The sequence below is a fragment of the Bombyx mandarina genome, chromosome 10 (assembly GCF_030267445.1).
Source record: "Bombyx mandarina strain Sakado chromosome 10, ASM3026744v2".
Taxonomy (NCBI): domain Eukaryota; kingdom Metazoa; phylum Arthropoda; class Insecta; order Lepidoptera; family Bombycidae; genus Bombyx; species Bombyx mandarina.
In genome coordinates this window covers 13,184,981-13,201,660 of record NC_143217.1, presented here as the reverse complement: position 1 = coordinate 13,201,660, position 16,680 = coordinate 13,184,981, and the positions used below count along the sequence as shown (strand labels likewise).

Below are 16,680 nucleotides of genomic sequence, written 5' to 3'. Positions count from 1 at the left end.
TATTCTGAGGCAAAAAAAAACCGATTCCTCAGTACACTCCCCATGGAACATACGATACAAACACAGAGAGACTCAAAGTCCGCCCGTAGAGCCATAGGTACAATAATATGATTATTAACACATGAGAGCAGATATTCTGACTATGAGATATTCGATGGATACAATTTGTTGAAATGAATCATTGATTTCGTTACTAAATTGTCGACTCAAAAATGAATAAATATAATAAGCCACCTCTATACATTCTTAGTCGAGCCGTTTCCCACAAGGCACGTTGTCGGAGCCGCCTGACCACCTGACAGAGCGCGGGCTCAGTGAAGCTCGGTGGGACGGTGCGTGATGTCGTTCCCGGTGGTGACTGTCGCGCTCGCAGGCCTCCTCGCCGCGTGCTCAGGTCCTTTGTCATCATGCAAATATCGGACGTTGACCTATGGCACGTACTCAGGAATGAACACGGTGCTTTTAAATACTCACACTAGCCAAAATTTTATTTTTCATGCTGTGATTTTAAATGTTTCTTTTATTTCGTATTCGTTCGTTCTTTTATTAAGTTGTTCGTTTTTTTTTGCGATGACGGTTAAAAATTGAAAGTTGATCGACAGTTGTAAATCACATAAACTGCTCGTAATAACTGAATTGTGTTATGCTCGTAGAAATAGTTATATAGTTCAATAGTTTCATACAACGTAAAAAAGATAATAACATTAACAAAATCCAAAAATAATAATAGGTGAAGAAAACATTACGTTGATGCTTCCGCCGCGGTCACTAGTTAAGTTGATTTAAGACAGGAATAACAATGTTTAATTGTTATTTATATAAGGCGTGTCATGAACAGAACCTGAATGCGTGCCGTGGTCAACGAGATGATCCCCGGTGGATCGCTATTCAATTGCCAAAACATTTAGTTATTAGCGGCGACAATGAACGAATTGATGATACCTGAAAACGGAAAAAACGAAACCAGAATGTTTCGATTAAAAAGCCATTGTATATATTTATAGTCAAGCTCTATTCAAGTTCATATTTTTATTGAACTTTCGAACATCCGTAAGTATCCTCACTTCATTCATAAGCAGCGTGAAAAGCGCAGGTGTGCATATTTTTGACAAATGATTATAATTCTGATAACACGCTTGCTTCGCGATTTTACATTCATTGTTAATTTAATTTTGATAATTAATATTTGTGGTGTACACTGTACAGTGGTAATTAATATGTGTTAGAGCTGCCTTTTGAACATTTTTAATGTAACATTCAATCATTCTTATTTTTGATGTTTCTAGTCAATTCAGAACAATAATAAACCATTTAGTATTTCTATCAGTAGCGGTGACTCTAGTATGTATAGTATAGTTGAAGTACCTACCTATAGAGTTGTGGCATGCGAATAATTTCAATGTATAGCCAATAGTCACAGTTAAAACTTGCTCGGCGTTTAATACTTGAATGTAAAAAACATAAAATATGTTTCATTATCCCATAAGTATGTTAATATCAATGTAAATTCCACCTTAAAAGATCCGCTGTGACCACTCCAGCGCGGCGCTGGTTCAATCAATTCTGATAGCATGTTAGGACACGTTTTGACTCGTTATTTTTAGCAACGATAGAGCTGGATGTTGTACGAGTATAGTATAAATTCCTCGTCGTGATGGTTAATAATTTGCCAAATATTGACAATTTTATCTACTTACATGGCTCATAGACGTAGCCACGGGGAGACATAAAATAGCCGGCCTACCGCAAATTCAAATTATTTGCAGTATATTAAATGTTCAAAAATGCCGGTATATCAAAATATAGCTTCAGTTATGGATAGGCGAGGATCATCTCACACTTTTCATCGATATTAGAACTTTGTTCTTGCATTATTGTCTTGGTTTTGATTTTGTCGTAACATTCATTTTGTTTCACTGCTAAAATCAATTTTCGCATTTCGTCTGGAAAAATCGATGGATCCTGAATCAAGAGATGAAAGGATTGCCCAATTCAATTGTCTCAAATAATCGCATGGAGTTTGTGTTCTCATGTGATAACGAGTAATATCCACGAAGCATGTGTTTTGTAACTGTTCAGTTCACAATATTCTTTAGGCTTTGAATAATGTAAATTAGAGTGTGGACTAGTGAGGCGTGTTGCGAGTATGTGGTTGCAGTGACAAGAGGTCTAACTCGCGACGTCACTGGGTCAGTGGGCCTCTAGAACAACGGCTCAAGGACCGCGTATTTACATTACAATGTCATTGACGTGTGCTTTTTAAAGTCTCTTCACACTAATAGGTATTGTATTTATTTCTCTCTCAGTATTTTGCACTGTATGTTGAGTCTTCTCAGTTAGGTAGGTATATTTTTTCTAATTATACTAAATATATGTAGCTATTATTTTACACCAAAATCTCAGCATAGGTTAGTTTTTATTTGTGGAATCGTTTTTTTTTAATGCTTAGATGGGTGGACGAGCTCACAGCCCACCTAATGTTAAGTGATTACTGGAGCCCATAGACATCTACAACGTATATGCGCCACCCACCTTGAGATATAAGTTCTAAGGTCTCAGTTATAGTTACAACGGTCAAACCGAAACCCTTCAAACCGAAACGCATTACTGCTTCACGGCAGAAATAGGCAGGGTAGTAGGTACCTACCCGTGCGGACTCACAAGAGTTCCTACCACCGGTAAAAGTTTCTTGAGTTGTTGATGCCTTAAACATGTGGGACTTGAATATGAAAACCCTTACCCCGAATAGTCAACACTATAAATAATCCTCTCGTGGTACCTGATGTAGTGTTAAGTGCACACGCCATGGAGGCTACAATGATGGAAACTAACTACTCTGGCCAAATTTCAGGCGGAATGAATCATGTGTTCAAAGCACACGTGGTAATATGATTCCTGGTAATATGTGCTAGTTTATCTGTACATTGGCCGAAGTGTCAATTATATTGTAATTCTTATAGTTAGCATTAAAGTGGACTACAAATACTATTGATCATTCATAAAAGCTGGGATTTGTATTTAACAAAAAATATTTAGATACAATATAATGAATGCTAATGGTACAGCCAGTTATGTCACGTTGATACTTTAACTATGGGGCAGTGGCAAGGCGGCCTATATTTGATGTTTGTCAGACACTTTTTAATAATAGTTAAAATTATAAATAATTATATTGGATCTCCTAGGACTAATGTTTACGAATTCCATCAGGCTGAAACTTTTGACATTTCGGAGGCCTTCTAACTTTTCAGGACTTCCTTCAACTTTTGTTTTTTCTACTTCATCTTTAGTAGGAGTCCACGGCGCTACTCTAAGTACGCGCGGAGGGGCTGCTTCAACAAATAGCGTAATCTATATGATTTGTTTCTCTTCGCTTGTCTTATCCAGTTATTTCCAGCATTTTTTTGCTCTCGTGGAAGTTTTTTAATCGGTCTACCATCGATCGGTTTATTATGTTCTACAGTGCACTATTATTTACATGCGTACATGCGTTCGTTGTCACTTGAGGAGTGTCAAACGGCGTAGCTTGGACTCACCTATGGCGCAGGCCTAAGCGATTAGTTGGTATATAATAATTAGGTGTATATAGGGTCTTAGGTAGGTCTACTGTCTCTAATATGTTGTCTTTATCAAGAGTCAACCGGAATAGTAATGAATGTGAGATATTTTGTTCTGCAAATTCTGTGAGTGTTTGCGTGAATGACAAATTTGTAATTCCGTTAGGTGTAGTGTTACGTTCACCGGTCTTGTGATTTTTAATGATTGAGTCTTAGAGTTCGAGTGTACACATGACGTGTTTTGTAAATGTAGGTTCAACAGACTGTATGATTTTAGTAGATAAGGCCGATTTATCATGATCATCATATTATTATACAAGAAAAAGTTATGAATTTGGGTATAACTGTACGGATTTGTTAGTGTAGGCGGCAGGTGACATCACGACCAATCTTGTATTAAGTGACTACGGAACTCTACTCAGTTCACATGAGGAATCTTGCAACGAGATTTAGTGTCAACTGTAATGTATGGCTCCAAACTTCAGTGTTGATTTGTGGCAGTAGTTAGCAGGATGGATGTATGTACCTGCCCGTGTAAGCTTATATTTACTTCAGAATAGAACATGCTTTTAGTATTTGTGTCCCGGAATATTTTCATCACGATTACACCGGGATGATTATGCATAAGATCACAGCTACGGCTCAAAGTTAACTTCTTTGAACTTCTTTACAACGCGTAATTTAAAACATATTTGGCAAAAAAAAAATCTCGTTACGTTTATACCTACATTTTATTGGGGCACTCTTTTTAAGTTTGAGGTATCCCATTATAAACGAGTCATAGTTTCCTTAGACTGATTTTTTAAATAAAATCTTTTGTAGATTAATACTAACCAGTGTCTTTTAATCGATACTGATTATCTAAGTAAAAGCTGAAATTCGTAAATAAATACAAATATATATTTGGAAAATACTTTACTTTAGAGCCGTATGTAGGTATAGTCGTATAGTAACAAAACTAGCGATGATAACGTTTAATTGAAGGTTTATAAAGGCTATTTCAGTAACAATTAAAAAGTCTTATTGTTACCATGCTTAGAGCCGTGTGAAGAGATTTTGTTGAAAGTTTGAGATATCTACCAGCTACGAGTCCAAGAGGTCGGTGCTCGTAATTGAAAGCATTGTTTGGAATTACCATAGTATTCATTACAGATTAGACAGAACACTTCACTATTATGTTTTTGGAATAGTTACTATACAAGATTTCTCGTGCGAATGGAATAAATTTATGTATTTCACAAAATAAGCTCTGTATGTAAGAAAATGGAGTAGACGTTAAATATGTGCTGGTGTGGATTTAAGAAAGCATTGCGTCATCTTTAAGCTATTAGTGTAGTGGCATTGCATGTGTCGTCTGCTGACCGATGCGGGTTCGGTCGTAGTTAACATGCGGGGAATGCAGAGTTACTAAAGTGTTTACTTACACATAAAGTCACCATTCTAAGACATTTTGCATAGGTAGCGGCTTGGCCCCTGGTATTGCTGAAGTTCATGGGCGACGGTAACAAATCAGCATCAGATGGGCCGTATGCTCGTCTGCCTACAAGGGCAATAAAAAAATAAAAAATAAACTTAGATCAGTCGTAAAGAGATATTTGACTCTTAAAATGAAGCCACTGAGCTTCTTTAGTAGACAATAGGATCTCATGACCCTGAGAATTTTTGTAGTTCCGGTGTTCTGCATGAAATTTGGATTCAAGCAACAGTTGTTTAATTTAAACTAGAGGTCCCGCAGTAGTCGAAATTCGACTATAATTAATTGGAATTGTAAGTTTGTACACTATTATGATTGTATTTTATACTTCTATAATCACAAATTTCGCCAAGACTACACTATAAAGAATATTAACAAACACAAACAATATTTAATCTATTCTCAATTTGGCAACAGACGTCAAGAACAAAAGTTTGACAATAAATAGTATGCATGCGTGTGTGCGTCAAATACATGGTATGTAGTGTGTGTAATGTTTTCTTTATTGATTTAATGTACCTTTTATGCATTATTTTAAAAAAATATTAGCATTGTGCACTTCTTTTTTATATTCTCTATAAGTGTGAAAAATTTCATACTCCTCCGTCCGCGCAATTTTCGTTAAAAGGGATACAAAGTTTTTGCTTCACGTATTAATATATAGATAGTAACAAACAAATCCAACTACAAAAATGTCAAAATGCTTCCTCAGATTCATAGTGACGTCATAGGCAATATGAACATATCTTGAGTTTTGATACGTGCTCCCAGGATAAGTAAAATCTGCTCTTCGTCTGCGCTGTTCTTTTTGTTGAATTTTGTTAGGCACGTAGTTGGCTTTTTTGTAACTACTTATTTTTACTAATTATAAACATATCAAATGTATACATATCATCGTAATGTTCAATTATGTAAAATCTATACTAATATAATAAAGCTGAAGAGTTTGTTTGTTTGAACGCGCTAATTTCGGGAACTACTGGTCCAATTTGAAAAATTATTTCAGTGTTAGATAGTCCATTTATCGAGGAAGGCTGTAGGCTATATTATAACATCACGCTAAGACCATTACAAGCGGAGCATCAATAAATAATGTTACAAAATCTGGGTTTTTTCCCTTTTGAGAGCTTCCGCTGCGTGCGCTGCAGAAACGATTAAAGTTTCGCTAAAACAATGAATGACAGAATTGCTCCCCTTTAAAAGATCTAAAAAAAAGTCCGCGACAGCATATAGCAAAGATATTATAGTAAAAATCCTAACTTCGGCACTACTTAGGATATTGTTATGTTGCTACTGAGGTCGTGTGAGTCATTTGAAGGATATATATTTATTATTGGACACCCTGTCTGACAATTGTTCACGATTGACCTCCACAGTGAAAGAATAACATCGTGTAATAAAATTGAAACCGCAAAATTATAATTTGCATAGTTAGTGGTGGTAGAACCTCTTGTGAGTCCGCACGGATAGGTTCCACCACCTTGCCTATTACTGCCGTGAAGCAGTAATATGTTTCAGTTTGAAGAGTGGGGCTGCCGCTGTAACTATACTTAAAACCTTAGAACTTATATCTCAAGGTGGATGGCGCATTTACGTTGTAGATGTCTAGGGGCTCCAGTAACCACTTAATACTAGCTGGGGTGTGAGCTCGTTCACCCATCTAAGCAATAAAAAAAAAAACTGTTCTCGAATACGAATGATTAAGTTTATTATTAAGTTTAAGTTTGTGCAGTAATATGATCCTAGTACTAACACTGTCGCTTTATATCTGTGAAGGGATTTCGTGTATTATTTTAGAACAGGCCATCTGTTTGAAGCCTTTAGAACTGTAGATATTAAAATGGCTAATGTAGTTAAAGTTTTTTGCGGCCGCCGGTTCGGTTCCGTAGCGTTTTCCTTGTTCCGATCAACTGAGGATACCGGTTCCGATGAGACTTCGAGATAACTTCATATCCCGCATTGTTTAGTTGCTACTCAATATGTGGTGGAAAAGTGATTGTCTTTTGTATGAGGTTAGATTAGCAGGTATTGGATATGGCTTTGGTTAGCATTTATCATCGACATTATCATGTCAACGGTGAACTCATCCAAGCTGCCAGAATTGTGTATTTAATAACGGGTATACATAATGTAGTACAAACACCCATTTTTAAGTCCAATAGTCTTCATAGAGTCTGGTGTTTGAGGTGTATTATAATTTCGCATATTAATGTGTATAGTAAGCCGGGGTCACTGGACCGATTGACTTTTATAACAGCCGTCTGCGAGCCTTTTAAAGGCAAACGATCATTTCAAATTAGTACATAACTGTATTAAAATAGAGACAAATTTCCCTTGCAGTAAATTTAAGGACTTAAAATTACTTGAAGTGCTATGGAATTGTAGGCTTTTTCATTTGAATATAAGAGTGGTTTTATCCCGCTACTTTATGGTTGTATTTATAATGGTTTTGAATATACACATTCAGACAGATAGTGCGAAGATTTAGCTAAATTTAAATTTAGAGGTCGAACCCCACCATGTTTTTTTTTGGGCAGGGGTCTTAACCTCAAGCACGGGGTTTCCGTGCCTAGGGGGCGCATATCAGTGGCGCATATATCATGGTCTCATCAATCATCATGGTCAATCGTGTCAATTTGTTAAGTACGTATTTCATCAGTAAAATTGGTACCCGCCTGCGGGATTCGAACACCGGTGCATCGCTTCAACACGAATGCACCGGACGTCTTATCCTTTAGGCCACGACGATTTCAACATTGAACATTGCACAATCAGTTGAGTCAGGTCCAGGCGGGCGTGTGCAGGATTTAGTTCTAATAAAATCTAAGAGTAAATCATCTTATTTACTCTTAGTAATGTTTTTTTACGAATTGTTGGTTATTTTTCAAGGCTTCCATATTTAATTCGTATTGCGCTGTATAACGCTGATGATTTCATTTCGTATTGCGCTGATGATTTCAGATATACATATAAGTTTAAGTAATAATTTGTGGTTGTTTTATGTTTTTAGGCACAAATATAACGGAGAGGCTGCTTAAGGAACGAACTCACAAGGCACTTGGTGAGTCGTGGACGTATAAACTTTTGTAATTACAACCAAATGAATATTCCATACTGGGTACTGGGTACTGGGCAGTGATTACTGGGTTCTGGGATCAAATTATATCGACATAGCGGTCCTCATGTTAATCTACTAGTAGTAGACTGCTTCTGAACTCGCATGGACCAGTATAGCTGCCCCGGCCATTCAGAACACCATGTGTAACAGGTTGAAGAGTATGAATTCAACCTTAAGCGATGAGGCGATCCTGTTGTTGTATCTCTTTCTTTGTTCGATATCCAATTAACATAAGCTTTATAACACTAGTCACCCTGCTGTGAATTTGAAAATCATTCAACATCAGGCGGGCCAGGAGCTCGGCCGACTACTCATCATCATCAGCTTATAGCAGTCCACTGCTGGACATAGGCCTCTCCAATTGCTCGCCACTGAGCACGATCCTCAGCTTCTCTCATCCAGCTCCTGCCAGCTACCCTGCAAAGATCATCACTCCACCGAGCCTGGAGGCGTCCTGCACTGCGTTTTCCAATTCGCGGTCTCCACTCAAGAACACATTTACCCCAACGGTTATCGGTTGTCCGGCTAATATGGCCAGCCCGTTGCCATTTCGGCTCACAACAAATTCACTGTGCTATGTCTATAACTTTGGTTCTCTGTCGGATCACCTCGTTCCGGATTCGATCTAACGGAGAAACTTCAAGCATAGCCCTCTCCATAGTTCACTGAGCGACTTTAAACCGTTTACTGCAACCAATTCAATAATTTATAAATAAGCATTTTAACTTTCAGGTTCCAGTCTACCAGCAGACTGCCTTTACGGAGGTCGTTGGTTCAGCGACGGAGGGGAAGTAGACACAAGAGAAGCTTGTCTTCAATGTATCTGTAGCAGTGGAGCCCTGACCTGCCGGAGAAGAGCATGTGCCCCACTACCGGATCCACCTCCTAGGAAGTGTCACGCAGTCTACAGGAAAGGCAGCTGCTGCCCAGAACTTCAGTGCCCTGGTCCGTGTCTTAATCTATATATATATATATATATATAAATGAATTGCTGTTTGTTAGTCTCGCTAAAACTCGAGAAAGGCTGAACCGATTTGGCTAATTTTGGTCCTGAATTATTTGTGGAAGTCCAGAGAAGGTTTAAAAGGTAGATAAATATGAAAATGCTCTGAATTAAATAAAAATAATAATTTTGTTTTTCCTTTGATGTGTCCCCCGTCGGACGGATACCTTTTGTTTGTTTTAAGTTTATTTTATACAAAAGTTTCGGTCTTTTATTTATCGATTGAGGCACTGCGAAGTCTGCCGGGTCAGCTAGTTTTTTAATAATTTATGTTGTTGCGTTTATTCATAAAAGTTAGAACCACCATTCACAGTAGCTTTTTAAGAGATTCAAAAGAGGAGCGGCCTTGCTCTATTTCTGTCAGTGCTTATGTCCATGGGCGACTAATTTCGGTTAAAAACAGACAATGAGGATAAATTGTAATTTTGTTTCAAAGATGGTGTCGCGATAGTAGATCACAGTGGGGCAGCAAGATCCGAAGACAACCTCAAAGAGGATTTCCTTCCACCTACCAATGGTGAGTTGGCCAATGTCTATTACATGTGTACCTTTTTGAGTAGTGTATCATTAAAGAGCTCGCAGCATTGATGTTTGTAGGGACACAGTTTAGTAGCGCATGCGGTTTTGTACATCGCTGGCATTAATCGGACGTATATAGCCCACCCGACACGTCAGACACTTGTGACAATATACGGAGCAAAATTGGAACTAACTTGTATTATTAATAAAGGGCAGATTACACCCTTCACATCGCATAAGCAACCGTACAATGTTCAGCGATTAGCCTTCTAAGCCATAAAAAAAAAACAAAAAAAAAAGGTTAACGAAGCTCACAGAGAGTGTAATGTGGATTCCTTCACCAAGTTCGAATCGTGTTTGATTACGGCGTACCCGGATACAACCAAAGTCTCTGATAGCTTCATTGTGGTAACATAAGTGGCAATGAAAAAAATGGTATCAATTAGTACCGTAAACATTGAACCAGCTGAGAATGAGGGTGAGGAGTACATGATGATCCGACAGACGATAGAAAAGCGCTAGTAGCTGAATGAATTGCCACCTTTCGCATAGAAGCATTTCAGAATTACTAAATAAATAAAAATCATTTAAGACCAAATTAAAAACATTATAATTCCTTAACTAAACAATTCATAGAATTATACAGGATAATTTGTGGTAATAAGTTAATTAATTGTACTATCACAAATTACTCAGTAATTGGAGTTATCTCTTATATTAACCAATTCGGTAGAACGCGAAGAGGATATTACGACGTAAGCGTAGTTTTTAACTAGTGTTTTATTTTTATTGCGTAGGCGACCGAATGAGCTCACGGCCCACCTGGTGTTAAGTGGTTACAGGAAGGAACCCATAGACATCACAACGTAAATGCAGCTATCCACCTTGAGTCTTGGACTCTACGTCTCAATGGCTTAATAATCGGGTACATATAAAAACAATTTTCGTTGGTTTGATTATTGATGTGAAAAATTTATAGCCGCGCGTTAAACCAATTATTATTGTAGTAGTGTGTACTGTGTGGCGACGCGTCGCCATGCGTATGCAACTGTTTTTTAATATTAGTATTTTAATATTCATTATGCGAAATGAATTGTCTGCGGTAAAACTATACTTTTCTATTAAATTTTATCTATACCTGTACAAAATAATATCAATATTTCACATCTGCCAGCCTTCCTGCAATGGCTTATTTTTTATTGCACGATATTCCTGCAGCGTAGGTAAAAGCCATCCGTAAATAGTGTTAAGTACATAGAATACGTAATACGTATGTACTTAATTCACTCGTTAGGACATTGCGCATTGGAGTTAACGAGTTCAGGGCAGAGCGGGTTCTGTAGCCTATAGACATCACACCGTGAATGCTTCCACCCACCCAAGTAACAAGTAAGTCGGTAAGCGATAAAAAAAAAACAAAAAAAAAAGTCCCGGTCGGCGGTCGCACTACCTGGGTATGGGGATACTCAGGGAACGCTGCTACCCGTTCTTTTATTAATTAGTTCTCTTTTACAACACTAACAGGAAGAGCATGAATGGTGTTGTCTAAGGCATCTAGGCACCGAACAACGTCGGCGTTATCACCTCATCTACATTTATAAACCTTCGAATACTTATTCAGTGTTTCCAGCTTGCGTGGAAGGTGGTAACGTATATGCGGCAGGGTCAGCCCTACGTCCGACAGCAGCCTGCGAATCTTGCTTCTGCCTTCAGGCTGAACGTCGCTGTCTCCGGCCTAAGTGTCTTCCACCGCCCCCGGGCTGTAAGCCTGAACCGGCTTCTGGGGCCTGTTGCCCTCAAAGATATTACTGCCAGCATGCGGATTCACCACATAAAAATAGTACGCGCGGTGAGTAAGCACGTGAAAATACAGATTTTTTTTATTGTCCTGGTAGGCAGAAGAGCATACGACCCACCTGATGGTGAATGATTACCGACGCTTATGGACGTCAGCAATATCAGGGCAGCAGTCAAGTAGCTGTCTATCAGTGAGTACTCTCCGTAAATCTGGTTTGAAGAAGAACATTTCATAACGCTTGGAAAACACCGGGAATGTTCCAGTAGCTGCAAAAAGAGCTCCTATAATACTCCTAGAATAGAGTTTCCGTCCCGTCAGTAAAAAAACAAAGGTATAATACTGTATGTCAAAAGACTCGGCTAACAACGATGGGTGGAGTGTTCTAGTGTTACAAATGTATCAGCAAATGGTTGTAAATGTGTTTGGGTGTTTAATTGTTTCTTTCGCAGTTTCTTGGGTACTCATTATTATTTTGTGGTGATTTCTCAAAAAAAAATTTTAAGTATGAATTAACTAAAAACAGAAAAATAATAATTTTCAGACTGTCAAGTAAAGGGTACGTGGGTACCTGAAGGACAAAGAGTAAAGAAATCGGAAGAAAATAGTTGTTCTCAGTGTTTTTGTCTGCGTGGTGCGGTTCGGTGCCATACGGTCCAGTGTGCTCCGCCGCTGAGGGGTTGCACTCCTTTTGTGGTCCCAGGGGAGTGCTGTCCACGACATTACCACTGTGAGCACGGGCAAGGTATAAAACAGGGTATTCTCATTAGTAGGTTGTATAAATTTAAACTAAAAAATTCAAATTAATATCTTTCTGACCTCATCGAACTAATTAATATTTCAGAACATCGTATTGTTACATATTCATACAAAGCACCTAACAGCCTGCTGGGATCCGGTGATAATGAAGATCGTTCATTCCACGACATGAAGACAATAGGGCTTGAAAGCACAACCGGTAGCATTATCACTAAAATAAATACACCATCAACGGTAATTACAAATGACCTAGTTGCCACAACTAAAGTGAAAAGGAAAACTGATGAAATATCAAATCTGCAAAGTGCTAAACCTGTTAATAGCACGTCAACTGTAACTCCAGAAAAAGTGACAACCACAGACCAAATGCAGACTGACGTTACTACTGAAAAAGCCGTAGAACAATCCGAAGGCACTGTGAAAATCATGGTTAATGGTACAATTAATTGTACAGCTGAATTGTCATCCACAAAAATACCATATAATACAACTTTAAATGAAACTAATATTTTCGACGTACAGCCGAGAATACCCATAGTTAATACTGATGACTTCGAAGCGCAGACCTATCCTCCAAATGACATCATCACTGATAGAACCCTGGGTTTTGACGAAAGCGAAACATTTACTATAAATGTTACTAGTTCCCTGGTGACTAATACAAGTCAAACCAAGCCTCCAGTTGTGTCTGCATCTAAGCCAGTCCCAAATAACATGGTTGACACTGCGAATACTTCTAAGAAGACTAAAGGAGATTATGACTACGATTATACAGAGCCAACTTTACCACCATCCCTACCTAATTTAAAGTATGTTGACCCTTTTAATTTTTTTTCATATCAATAGAAATATTTCCTTCTAATAATTTTAATGTTTTAACAATGAAATCAAAGCAGAGACAGCAGCTTAGAATTAGTCTCTATTTTTTTGTTGGGTGAACTAACCTAACGTGAATGCATGAATGGTATGGCTACCATAAACACGGAAACACATACGATTCAACAAAATAACAAAAATACATGTTTTTTTCTAACTTGGTTTGCCCGTACTGTTTTTTTTGTATTCGTAATGTTAAGCAATAAAGGTATTCCATTAGCTAAGCTAACTAATCCTTCGTGCTGATCACAAGATATAACGTAGTTTTGAACATCTGTATTAGAAATGACATCATGGAAATTTAAGAAACAAACTTTATAACAAAATTCAGTGATGGTAGGGTCTCTAGTGAATCCGCTCGGGTAGGTACGGTCAACCTATCTATTTTTATCGTGAAGCAGTAATGTGTTTCGTTTTGAAGAGTGCAGCCGTTCTAGTGTAAAACTGAGACTTAACTTTTAAGTAGTAACTTAAGTAATTAAGTACTAATTAAGTATTTATCTTAAGTTAATTCTAGCCTATTCAAGTTTAATTTAGCCATTGACTTCCGCAACTAATTAAAAGTTGAATTAGTTACTAATTCGTAATACTTTAATTTCAGAATAATACCCTTTGTAGCGGCAGATGCCGTGGTGGATGATGAAACTTCTAAAGCAACCTTAACGTATCCAATTTTAGAAAGAGAAGATAAATTTCCTGTTTATTACCCAACCATTGACACCAAAGACACTCTTTTTCCTACAAGAAGAGAAGATGTCTATCCTCCGAAATATCCTGTGTTTATATCCAATAAAGGAGCAGAGTACCCTAGTCTGCTACCCGAAATCAACTTATCAAATTCTGCATTTGGGAGCAGCAGTAATGACCTCGAATATACTGTACCGACTGCCTTGGATGATCAGGCTAATGTGCCTAAAGTCATGACGGCCAAACCTTCAAGTGAACCTTCCAAATACGAAGTGGAAACTCCTGCTATCAGTTTGTTTTCGCCACCCGCAGAAACTGAAGGTGAACTATGCTTTCAAATATGCTATATCTAATTAGTACACATACAACAGAGTGATATGTGAACTCTAAAGTTTCAAATTGGACTAATTGCTAAAAAACTATGAACGATATCTTAAGTAAGCGGATGTACAGATTATTTTGGACTCTGCATCTACCAGTTTTTAGATAAATTGCAAGTATTTCTGACAAAAATGCTGAAGAAATTTCACAAAGTTAATTTTTCATCTGGAAAACCGTTGTTCGAAATGTAATTATATATTGTGTAGGCTATTTATAAACTTAAAACCAGTCTTTCTTGTCTATGTCCTTGTCTTTTTCTCCTCTCAAACTATTTTAATTTATTTTATAGGGGGATTTGTACCCAAAGATCCTGAAGAAATAGATAAGTACTACGCAGTGTATCCTAGTCCAGCGCCGGGGCCGCCTATTCCACATTTGACCACCTCGATGCAATTAGATGTTGCCAAAGGTAAAATTGTAAATAAACCAGGTCACGAATCATTAATGTATTCTAGCTTAAGGAAGCTGAGGCTTTATGTTTCAAAATTGGTAGTTGTATCTGTGGACTCTTGTTATTGTGCTAGCATTCTGTACTCGACTCTTTAACAGTAAAATTATTTAAATCATCACATCACGTATGTCGTTATAGCTGAGTGAATACATTTATTACGCAGTAACAACTCTGAGCGCTCGTTAATATATTTCACGGATTGTGAATTTAAAAATAGTCAGCACAAGATTTATTCTTAAATTTGCAAAGACAACGAATGAACAACGGGTGATAAATATCTAAGATAGACCGTCGGTAGTGGAGAGATATACATAAATCAGATAGATATATACTTATGATCTATATAGATATATACTCAGATAGATATATATAAATTATAATTTACTTATGTGCTCATATTTCAGAGTGTATAACCAGTGACGGTCGACGTGTGAAAGATGGTCATAAAATATCAGTATGGTGCTCAAACTGTGCCTGTCAGGATAGAGAGTTGAGATGCATTCCGCGGGACTGCTCTGTACCCAGTGGGTGTAACCGTCTACCTATTACTTCAGAAGCTAAAGACTTATGCTGTGGCGATTTAGTCTGTAACTCGGGTAAGTTAGTGAAGAGAGTACATACTTAACGGTAGACAGAATTTTGTTTGTGGCCTAACAATGACATTTACGATTTACCACAAAGGTATAACCATTCCTGTGTTTGTAAGCCAGTAACTTTTCCATGAATGAAAACTAAATACAGATAAAGTCTTTTTTTATGTTTTGTAATAATATTAAAATGTATTTTAAGTTTCAGTGGAATCTACAACAACTCCTATCGCAATAACAACGGAAAATAAAATAGCCGATGATACAAGAGTTAAGGTAGAAAAGTTCTCGATAAAACAAAAAAATGATTCACAATCTCAAACTGACAATCAACATGAACTCAAAACAGAACAGAATATTAAACCTGTCGAAGTTAATTCGGTTAAGGATACAACTGATGGGATATTTACTACAACACTGCCAGCACCAACAATCACTGCTGCAGAAATAATTACAACACCAGTTTTTGTCACTGAAACGATACAACCCAATGAAACCAATCCTAACGAGTATGAAGATGATGAAGACGATTCCTCGTTTGGAAGTTTACTTCAGTTGCTATTAAGTGGCGAAATCGAATCCACAACAGCGAAACCTAAAACCACCATGAAAACCAGTACTATCACGAGTACTGCAAGACCGTATCGACCCACTTTGAATCCATTCATTCCCTTACCGCCTCGTCCCTACATTCCACCAAATAAAGCGTCAGTCAACAGAATAGACCACTTAGTCTTAGGAGAAGCTACAGCCATACACACCACCCAAAGATCCGCGCTGAAAACGAATAAACCTGAAATCACAAGATCACCAGCCGTCACCGAGAAAGACAAGCTATCGGTACAGTATACTTCGGTGACGCACGAAGGACCCAGACCACCAAATCTTGGTTTAGGAGGAGGAATCTTGAAGATATCAGGCTGTAATATTTATGGAAAAATGTATGGCGTGGGACATTTTGTTCCTGAACTAACAACAAAATGCCAAGAGTGCTGGTGTGCTGATTACGGAGTACAGTGCAAGTCTAAAGGATGTTAGATGTTTTGGTTAAACGGGTATTATGAATTTCAACAGCTAATTAAGCTAATTCAACAGCTTCTAATTCAAACATCAAACAAGAGTCAGTTGTAACAATACAGCCTCCTGTGATGTGCATGAACAGATTCATTTTAGTGTAGTGTTAATAATTATATGTTGCTAGAATACGGATAATTTATATTGATTTTATTGTACAGAGCGTCAGAAAATGTTTTTTGACGAGTTTTAGTTATGATTAAAAAAACTTTTTCTGTATAATCAGACTATAAGCGTAGCCTCATTCGCTGTGAAACAAGTTTTAAATTCAAGCTGTACCACAACTTCCTATAAATTAATAATATAATTATATATTTCCTATTATATATTCCTATAATTCCTATAAATCGGTCATTGATCTCAGAAAATCATGACACTAAAGTAAAATTTCATAGGATA

General features: G+C 37.5%; 1 protein-coding gene across 2 annotated transcripts; it reads left to right on the top strand.

The window, feature by feature from the left end:
- The first annotated feature begins 291 nt into the window (after positions 1-291).
- On the top strand, positions 292-16,417 carry LOC114249495 (uncharacterized). Of its 2 annotated transcripts, none has more exons than XM_089730461.1 (11): positions 292-394; positions 8,042-8,092; positions 8,882-9,094; positions 9,589-9,669; positions 11,293-11,520; positions 12,011-12,211; positions 12,311-13,034; positions 13,703-14,109; positions 14,459-14,578; positions 15,025-15,216; positions 15,416-16,417. In XM_089730461.1, exons 1-11 carry the CDS (start codon positions 340-342, stop codon positions 16,243-16,245), a joined length of 3,102 nt encoding a protein of 1,033 aa, XP_089586587.1. In that variant the 5' UTR covers positions 292-339; the 3' UTR covers positions 16,246-16,417. The 2 variants fall into 2 exon arrangements, with proteins under 2 accessions (XP_089586587.1, XP_089586586.1); XM_089730460.1 differs by having other exon boundaries at positions 15,410-16,417.
- Positions 16,418-16,680: the final 263 nt, after the last annotated feature.

Excerpts from the sequence above, each read along its gene's own strand:
- LOC114249495 (XM_089730460.1), top strand. The coding sequence starts at position 340 with ATGTCGTTCCCGGTGGTGACTGTCGCGCTCGCAGGCCTCCTCGCCGCG. Across the intron at positions 395-8,041 it reads CCTCCTCGCCGCGTGCTCAG|GCACAAATATAACGGAGAGG; the intron begins GTCCTTTGTCAT and ends TTATGTTTTTAG. Across the intron at positions 14,579-15,024 it reads GCAATTAGATGTTGCCAAAG|AGTGTATAACCAGTGACGGT; the intron begins GTAAAATTGTAA and ends CTCATATTTCAG.